Source organism: Chinchilla lanigera, unplaced genomic scaffold, assembly GCF_000276665.1.
Source record: "Chinchilla lanigera isolate Chin_1 unplaced genomic scaffold, ChiLan1.0 scaffold00004, whole genome shotgun sequence".
Lineage (NCBI taxonomy): Eukaryota > Metazoa > Chordata > Mammalia > Rodentia > Chinchillidae > Chinchilla > Chinchilla lanigera.
In genome coordinates, this window is record NW_004955405.1 from 9,564,408 (window position 1) to 9,574,538 (window position 10,131).

The 10,131-nt window shown below is 37.6% G+C and overlaps 1 protein-coding gene across 2 annotated transcripts in view; it reads left to right on the forward strand.

Annotated features, from left to right (window-relative positions):
• The window catches only part of LOC102022559 (ATP-binding cassette sub-family G member 2-like), a 169,970-nt gene that overhangs the window by 119,438 nt on the left and 40,401 nt on the right, over positions 1 to 10,131 (forward strand). For both annotated transcript variants that reach the window (XM_005374296.2, XM_005374297.1), the window contains exons 2-8: positions 801 to 860; positions 1,773 to 1,887; positions 2,454 to 2,603; positions 4,807 to 4,943; positions 6,306 to 6,457; positions 7,945 to 8,046; positions 8,632 to 8,837. In XM_005374296.2, the coding sequence (XP_005374353.1) occupies positions 801 to 860; positions 1,773 to 1,887; positions 2,454 to 2,603; positions 4,807 to 4,943; positions 6,306 to 6,457; positions 7,945 to 8,046; positions 8,632 to 8,837 (922 nt within the window). The remainder of the gene's footprint in view (positions 1 to 800; positions 861 to 1,772; positions 1,888 to 2,453; positions 2,604 to 4,806; positions 4,944 to 6,305; positions 6,458 to 7,944; positions 8,047 to 8,631; positions 8,838 to 10,131) is intronic.

Consider the following 10,131-nt stretch of genomic DNA (forward strand, 5'->3'; position numbering starts at 1 on the left):
CCCGGTACCGGAGAAAAACCAAAAAAAAAAAAAAAAAAGAGCTATAGATAAATGCACCTTGAAAGTATGGTGCACCATCAGTATGGTTTTGCATTGTGTGTCTGGGGTCACCAAAAGAATAAAAGATTTTCTGTTACAGCTTGCTGTAAGTCTACTGACCTCTCACTCTTTGTCCAGTGTTTCAGTGAGAGATATTTCTATTAATGAGCTAAGCGAAAGGTGGATTTTGCCTTCATCTCACCAGCCATTATATAATTGTGACAGTTAAGGGAAAACAGGTAGTAAATGCTGAGGTCCTGTCTTATCATTCACAAGAATTGTGTAATCGTAAGATAAGCATGAAGTTTAAATAAACATGAAGTTTAATAAACATGAAGTTAAATATACATGAAGTTTGTCATTCATGATAATTGTGTAATCATAGGATTGACCTTGGCAGGAATCATTATCTGATTCCAGGGTTTTTAGACATAGACACTAGGGTTTTTACAATTGTTAATCAACAATTTTTCTTTTAAGTATTATTGGTACTTATTTTCAGTCTGCAATTCATCAACATTCATTGAGTATATTCCATGAAGACCCTAAATTAATAGAACTGTGTTTAAAGTTGAACAATAGGAGATATAGCTCAGCAGCACAAGCGCCTGCCTAGCAAGCACAAGATCCTGAGTTTGATTCCCAGCACCAAAATAATTGTAATAATAATAGTAATAGTAATAATAATAATAATAAAAATTTAAAAATATCCTTTGAAAAATAAAGTTGAGCAATAAATCAGTATCTTTTTGTGTTGACAGTGGGATTATGAGACCTGGCCTCAATGCCATTATGGGGCCCTCTGGTGGAGGCAAATCTGTGTGAGTATAACAGAAAGTATAAGCAAGCTTTCTCTGCAGTATAAGTGTGGTATTTATAAATCACATTTATCAGCTATACTAATAGGACATAATAATATGATTGATATGCAGCTATTTGCCATATTGTGAGCTAATGAGGAAGAAAAAGAAGGAGATAAAATTAAAGGAATTAATAGAGCAGAAGGTATAATTAAATACATGAATTAGAGAAAGGAGCACAGTGCCTGAGTTTGACCCACCAACGTAGATAGCTGGCGAGGGGGATCATTTTTGTAGTCTCTGCTGTGTAAGCCAGTGTTGCTTTTGGTTTATATTTTTGAGAATTCTTATAGCACATAGTGAAAAGTGAGAATTTTAAAATTATGCCTACTATTTTAATTAAGCACAATCTTGCATTGGTTAACACTGGGAATATGTTCTGAAAAATGTGTCCTTAAGGAATGTTATTATTGCACAAAGATCATAGAATGTCCTTACACAAAGATAACTATGATGTTACTCTGTCGTGTAATCTTTTTTCTTTATCAAATTCTAATTATTAGCCATATTTACTGAAGAATGTTTTTTATTATGACATTTTCATACATGAAAATAACTCATTTTGATCTCATCACCTTTCCTGTTACACTCTCTTAACCCCCAGTTCTTTGCCCCCTTCTCTAATACTCCCTCAAAGGGAATTTATTTATTTATATGTATATATATATATATCATACATATTATTGAATCTAGGTGAACTATAGAATCTTTTACTAGCTCATAACTTGAATAGAATTTGGATTCAACTAGTTTATAATTTGAACAGAATTTGGTTTCAGAGTAGCTGAGAGATACAGCTATTGGAGACAGAGTATATACAGATATTACTATTGGAGGGAGAAACCCCCCACAAAATACATGTATTTTTTGTAGGTTGTTAGATGTGTTAGCTGGAAGAAAAGATCCACGTGGATTATCTGGAGATGTTTTGATAGATGGAGAACCGCCACCTGCTGATTTCAAATGTAATTCAGGTTATGTGGTAAAAGTAAGTGTATGTGGGGTTATGTTTTGGATTTCCTGTTTTTACATGGGCAAATGTCCTGGGTTATGCTTTCATGTACTTCCAATGAATTACGTGATGTGCTCGTAGAACCAACTTTCTTCACACTAGATTTCATAATCTCCCACCATTTGAGAGTAGTGTTAAAAGAAAAGGCAGAGAGGATCTGGAATATGAGCCTCATAGGGCAGTGGCATCAATTCCAGCTGTTGCATCATTTCTAGAAGCCACTACTTTTGTCCTTTTCTGCCCTTCTTTTACCTTTCTCACTCCATTAGCTTAGAGAGGTATTCTGGGAAAATCCCCGTGGACAGCAGTCTGTTATTAGTCATCATAGGCTCTCCTTTGGTGAGCAGTGGGAGATGGAAATGATTTCATGAGGTTCTGCAGTTGTCTATGTATGTTGTTACTACAGTTGGTAGAATGGAAAGCTCACCACTAGCTAGAAATTACCTTTGGTATGTAATTTTTGATGATTAAATTACATATACTAGAGTGATGGTCTTAGAAAAGACTCAGGATGTCTCATTAAAATATCATTTTGTCTAAAGGATGATGTTGTGTTGATCACGCTGACCGTGAGAGAACATTTACAGTTCTCAGCAGCTCTTCGGCTTCCAAGAATGTCGAATGAGGAAAAAAATAAGCGGATTGAAAACATCATTGAAAAGCTAGGTCTGAAAAATGTGGCAGATTCCAAGGTAATGTGAATAAAACCGAGGGAATCATAGCTAGGAAATAGGGTCTCTTCTATATGCACAGTGTAACATTCATCAGAAATTTCCTATAATGTGAGTGCTTTCTGTAATGAGGAGAAAAGTGAGTGCTTACCTAATGTGAAAGTTTAAGTTAAGCTGGAGAGACGGTCTCAAGGAGGGGTGACTCCTGGGAGCAGAGGGAGACCTAGGGTGCAGAAGTGTCCTTACTTGACCTGTTCTGTACGACCCTCCCCCGTCCTCACTGTTGAGCTCTGGGCTCATATAATAGCTTTGTACTGACTTTTCTTGCTCCTGTTCCTCTCTTCCTCTTGGAGCAGCCCTCTCTTCCTCCACGGGACTTTGTTCCAATGCGTTCTGAGGCATATTTCTGCAATTGACTGATAAGAAGGCAAGAATTCTTGCTCTGTTTCACACTGCTGTGTGGCTCCCAAGATTACATTTGGTCACATTAGGATTTACTTTTAATTTGTGCTGATTATTTTTGCATAGACTTTCTTTTGATATGTTTTTCTCAGCCCCTATCCCCTTACCTTTCTTCTGCCAGTATTTATTTCCAGACTCTCATTTGCTATAATTGTTTTTAGAACTTTATATATAGTTGTAAGCAGGGGTAACAAAGCTTAGACAAAGTAACTGAGTTATGAGGATGAGGAAGAAAAAAATGAGAGAAACCAATGAAATTTAGTCTTGAGCAATCAGTGTGGAAGTTTTCACATCTGGACCTTTGAGGTCCAGATGTGCTGATTGCAGCGGCTCAGCTTCCTCACAACAGCGAAGAACACAAATGCTACTGACTGCTGCTTCCTCTGATATTTGTTGACCGTCTGTTATGTCAAGTGCATTTTGTTTGGAAAGAAACCTCGAGATAGCTCCATTTACCACTTATTTTTATTTTATGAGTGTTTGTGATTTTTTGCTTTGGCTCTGTTTACCTGATTTTGTGAGTAAGATTTTTTTTTTTTATTGTCTTCTTCATGTTTAAACTGTCATTGCCCTAAATTACTTGCTTGTAACTCAATGGAAAACAAAGGCTGTTGTTGAGATCTTAGAATTCATATAGTTTAGTTGGTTAAAATAATTTTAATTTTTAATATTTTAAACAAAAAAGAAATGTAAAGAATATAGTCTGATCATTATGATATACACTTATTAGGTAGTTAATATAACAGCATAACTCCTGATACTGTTAGCCTAGATTTCTCAGTTGTTAAAATGTTCTCCCATGATTATTACAGCTATTTCGTACTGAAATATTTTATAGAATGTTATATAACATTTTATTCCTGAATACCTATTTCACATCTATGAAAAATAACGAAATTACCTTAACAATACTACTACTAACTATCAAAATGAACACTATTTCATGTCACCAGCTATGTCAAGCCCATATTCATGAACTGTCATGAAATGTCTTTTATAGTTCAGTTGTTAATAGTACCTATGAGTAACATTTAATTATTATCTCTTTGGATATTCTTAGTTACAGGATTATTTCCCACTTCCTGCATCTCCCAGAACTTTCTACTCTCCTCACACACACACAGTGACACTGTCTGGTGGAAAATTTCAGCCAGGTCCCCTGTGGAACATCCCGTTTTCTGGATTTGTCTGAAAGGGTGAATCAGGAATTCTATAGTGAGAGTGTAGACAGAATCAGTTTGCAAAGCCTTGTGGAAATTGAAAGGCTGCTAATATGACCTGGTAGAAAATGAACTTTCCTGGCTCCAAGTTCACTCCCTTCTTGTAATTTTACTTGGAGACTTTTGGCCAGAATAGTGGGGAGATACATTGTTAGAAGGCTAGTAATTTTCTTTCCTCTTTCTTCTCTTGTCTTTATCTCCTGTATAGACTGTGATTTCACTATGTCAGGGCCATACCTTTTCAGGGTTCTAATTTCCTACCTTAAAATGAAATGCTCCACTTGATAAGGGATATCAAGTGAAATATAGCAACTGTGAAAAGTATGGGCTTTATAGCAGATCTCATCGTTTAACAGCTCTGAATTGAGTCTCCGTTTACTCATCTGATAGAAGAGGAACCATCTTCTCTTAGGTGTCTGTTTATTGCTATTAGAATAATAAAGAAAAAGAGATAAGTCGTCTGGTACAGAGCACAGGTTAGTTCACCAAATGGCAGGGACCCTGGTCATTTCTATAGATGCTGGTAATAATTTCTGTTTTAGGTTTTGTCCAAAGGAGAGAGAAAAAGGACCAGTGTGGCAGTGGAGCTGATCACTGACCCTCGCATCTTGTTCCTGGATGAGCCCACTACTGGATTAGACCCAAGCACAGCACATGCTGTTATTTCGCACCTGAAAGAGTAAATGCTACAGGAACATTGTTCTTTCATTTATTTAGTACAAATCATTGGTCATGTCTATGTGCTCAGTATTCTTACTGCCAGTACTGAGAAGTGCACAGCAGAATATTTTGCCCTTAGAAAAAATCAGTCAAGTAACAAAGATGTGCTGTCAGGAAAGATGAAGCAGGAGTATAGGGAAGGTTGGCCATGGTGGGGGCGGGGGCTGTTGTAAATGGCAGGCGGGTCAGGGAAGACCGCGGGCCTGTGAGCTGCCAGCTGAGAGGGAGTGAGAGAGACCAGGCTGGATGTGGCTGGAGAGAGCTCCAATTTGAAGGAAGAGCCGGTTCCACCACTCACAAATAGCAGGCCTGCTCAGACCCTGCTCAGACCCAGGCCTTTTGAGTTGTATATTATCTTCAGACTGGATCACAAGTCTCCTGTTAGCTTACAAGGAAGTCTTAGCTCTTTTATTCCACATTGTATTGAAATCCTTCATTTTCCTTCCTGATCCCATTAGACATACACACTGTAAACATACAGTAAACATTTACCGAATGCTTGAATTAAAGTAATTCTTCTCATAAAATATGCTTGATAACAGCTTTAAACAGGAATTTTTTGACCTTTGTTTCTTCTACCCACTAGTAATAACTCCAATGAAAAGATAGTTTAGCACTGTTTGTGACATGGATATAGACCAGGGATGAAATTACAGCCTTCCCATCTTGGTAGCTGTGCCCCTTTGGCTAGTTCTTTATCTAAGACTTGTGTGTTAAGAGAAGGAAATAATACAGAAACTACTTTATAACAACATTGTAAAACTTACAATGCAGTTTTCTCTAAAGCATTTAGCGAAGACTTAGTGCTTGGCAATATTAATTGTATTATAGTGGCACAAGAGCCAAATCCAATCCTAAAGCAAGAAGACTAAACTGATCAATGCCAACTGAGCATACAGCATTGTTTTAATGTTTAGTCCATAATTAGAAAGTACTACAACATGAAGAAAAATCTTGGCACCAAGTTATGTCAAACTTGGATGTAGTTACAGATTTCTTAGGGTGTGGCAACGTTCCCCGCCCCAGAGATTCTAATTCAGTGTCTGAGAAGACTGTCCAGAGATCTACATTGTCACTGAACCATCTAGTACGTTCTAGACTCTTAATGTCCATCTTTTAAGGAGCTCTAGCCTTTTAATAAAAGCATTAAGTTTAGATTCCCCAATTATTAAATAGAGAATATAAGTTAAGATAAGAAGTTTGTAAGAGCAAATCAAGTTGAATTGGGAATACATGGCCTAATGGTAGGAGTAGAATATTTTACCAGAAAGTGCAATGTTCAGATGCTTAATGACTTGTTCTTTTCCCTCTTGTAATGTAGGATGTCTAGGCAGGGGCGAACAATCGTCTTCTCCGTTCATCAGCCTCAGTATTCCATCTTCAAGCTGTTTGATAGCCTCACCTTATTGTCTGCGGGAAAGGTAGTTTTCCATGGTCCTGCACAGAAGGCTGTGGAGTACTTTGCATCAGCAGGTATACTTAACTTTTTCATGCAGCTGGTCCTTCATTCGAAGAATTCTGGAAGAGAACAGAGGAGGTCTACAAGGGTGCTGTTTGATTTTTGCATAGAAGTGCCTTGGGTTCCACCACTCTGAAATACCTTTGGCCTCTTTGGTGCCAAGATTTTTCTTCATATTGTAGTACTTTCTCGTTGCTTGGGTTTCTCTCCACTTCTTGTCTCATTTGAGTGTGTATGCGTAAATGTGTCTAAGTTGGGCCTGTGTCTATTCTACTCGCTAAGTATAATGGCCTTTCCCTGAGAGTTCAGTAATTAATGTGCTGGGCTCATAGCCAATTATTCTGTCAGGTGAACATTTCTGAAAAGGTCTGGTGTCATTGACTTGATAGTATATTGGATGGTGTTTCATCTGTTTTTCCCCTGGCATATTGCCTTCATGATCTCTCACAGAGATGTTACTTCGTTTTCTAGAAAATTAGATTGCAAATTTGGGCTGTGAATGGATGTGAATGGCCATCATATAATGAGTGTTCCTCAATCTGACCTTGATGGGGCCAACATTTCTGCACTGTCTAGTTCTTCGTATTCAGATTGAATTGAGTAATACTTAAAAATACTTCATGTAGTTTGCTTCATTATAGAGAAATACTTTCATAGGAATATTTGACCATGACCTCAAATACAGTTTACAATTTTAAGGGCTAGGGATATAGCTCAGTGTTGCAGCGCCTGCCTGGCAAGTGCAAGGCCCCGAGTTCCATTCCCAGTACAAAAGAAAATACAGTTTTAAATATTCACTAATTATCATTCTTAATTTGTTCAGTCTAGTTCTTTAAAATGAATCAAACATATATGGGGAAATCCAAGGGAGTTTACCTATAAGAGTCAGGATTCAGGCCCTCTTCAGATAATCGTGTCACAAGAAGTTGAGGTCAGAGTTCAGGTGTGCTGTGCTGGTCCTGCTCTCTTGAAAATACTGCCCAGGGGATTCATTCTGTATTTGAAATTATGGCAGCATGACAGATGCTAATTTGGACCTCTGGATTTAGTAGGTATAGAAGGAATTATTACTGACTTGTATACTGCAGTTTTCACATTTCAGAGAGTACAGAGGATCTCAGAGGGGGGAACTCTGAGGCACAATGCACCCAGGCATGTGATATTTTCTTTCTAGAGCCAAGTTCTATCTAGTGCTAGTAAGCACCAGAGTATATTGATAGCTGTTTGGGTTTTATAACTTATGAAAGTTTAGGGTAGTTGAAAGATGTTCAGAATAGTTCAGTATTCATGAGATATATTGGGGGGGCACAGATAATTGTTGAAGTGTCATGTGAGTAGCTATGTAAAAGGAAAGGATAAATTATTAAGGGGAGAAGAGCAAGAAGATGAGGGAGAAGTTGTTAGATTTTGTCTTTCCTAGCCTCACCTCCTTTACCCTCTTTAAGTGAGTCCTCTGTGCTCCAAGACCAGGTTTGTTTTCTTGTGTTGCCTTCTCTCTTAGGTTACCACTGTGAGCCCTACAACAACCCTGCAGACTTCTTTCTGGATGTGATATGTGGATTGTCCTCTCTTGTAAGACACATACAGATAGAAGCCTCGGAAGGTAAGTGAATCTTTTAGTTCACAGTTTTTCCTGATTTAGGTAAAGTTCATTAATGTGGTGGTTCACTAAAATGTGATTTTGTAAATTCCTGTTAATGCAGTGTTCTGATACCAGTCAGCAGATAGGCATTGTTGTCTATGAGTGACATAGGTGTTTTGATTTAATTTGTAAATGAGCATTTATATAACATTGCCAATTGTAAGGGAAGTTTCCATTAAAAGACAAAAATGCTAGTTGTTTATAGCATTTTTAAAATGAGACACTTTGTACTTTTTGCATTTGCACATAGTAGAAAGTATGGACCGGATTTTTATATTAAGAATTATAAGTTTGTAAGGAATCTGTTTTAAGAATTAGGGTTCCAATTGATTATGGTATATCCGTAAGATTATAGCAGTAAGGTCATGTAGCTGTCTTTTTCTCATGTGTAAAGTACTGACAAAGCTAGGGGTTTGTTTGTTTGTTTGTTTTTGTACACAAGCTTTCACATTATGGTGTTAGCCAAGAAAAAGTCAGAGGAAAATGCATTAAATCAGTTATTTGTTCCTGTCTTTAATGTTGTATTCATCTACTTTTATTCCAAAGCCGAAGTGAGAAACTTAGCTGAGCTTTATGCCAACTCCTCCCAATACAGAGAAGTAAATGGTGAATTAGATCAACTTTCAAAAGGTCAGAGGCAGAGGAGCTCAGGCTCCAAGGTTTCCTACACCACCTCCTTCTGGCATCAGCTCAGATGGATTATGAAGCGTTCATTCAAAAATTTGCGTCGTCCTCGAGTCGCTGCAATTCAGGTAACCCAATATATTTTTTTCATTGTGATGTGAAATACTCACGTGGGAGCAATTGTGTGTGTGTGTGTGTGTGTGTGTGTTTTGAGGCAGGATCTCGCTATGTAATTCAGGCTGGCCTTGAACTCACTGTGTAGCCCAGCCTGACCTTGAATGATCCTTCCTGCCTCAACCTCCAAAGCGCTGGGATTACAAGTGTGCACCACCATACCCAGCTCAGCAATTTGGTTCTGATGTAGTCTACTTCAGGATTGTGTTTATCTCCTATGTACCTTAGCATTCATTTTTTATCCCTATTCCATTTGGGATCTAGAAACAAATAGAATGAAAAAACACAATTAAGTTTCTATAAAGGGAAGCTTTTGTTAGTGATTTCTTGAATTATCTAACTCATAATATTTGTTGATTTAGGTCAAATGTAATGGATTATCAGAGTTAAAAAAAAAAACCCAAAATTTAAAGACAACAGTCACATTTGGGGTATTCTAGAAGCTGTGCGATTTCATTCATGGATTCCTTCCACAACTCCAACATAATAGCTTGTGTTGCATTTTGAGATTGCAATATAATAGTGAACAAAATGAGTAAAAATAAAAAATCTCTGCTCTCGTAGAACTTATTTTCTTATGGGTGCTGAGAGAGGATAGCTGAATGAAAAAATATACTGCATATCAGATGGCAAACAGGACTGCAGAATGTTTGAGCAGAGACGAGGTGGGGCTGGGAGGTGGAGAGGGAGAGAAAGACATCAGCAGAAGAAGATTGGTTTGCAGTTGAAACCAGGAGGTGAGGGAACCCTTGGCCCTGACTGCACCTGAGTGTAGCTTGGGCTGTTTACTGTCTGAGAGAAGAGACTGCATGCCAGATGATGTGGCCCATAACTGACTTCCTTATTCTGAGGGTCTTATCTTTGGAAATCCCGAATGAGTGTATAGTTTTACACAGATAGTAACTAGACTTAACAAGGCTGTTCACTGTCAGGTGAAGTCACTTAACTAGGATGAGATAATGTCCTTTTCTGCTTTTGGGTGGCTCTTTGGCAGTTGTTTATTAGTCCTTACAGTTTTTTGAGGGGGGTTATTTTATTTGATTTTTTTGTTATTTTACTTGTATTTTTATTATTTTTCATATTGGTCTTTTTGTTTTTGTGACTAAACACCTGCGTTAACAGCTTACAGGAGGAAAAGTATGGTTGACTCAGATTTACAGAGGTTTTATTTATTTATTTTTATTTTAGAAATTAAAGGAGGAAAATACTAACAGACCGACAACATTTTACAAAATAGCATAGGATCAG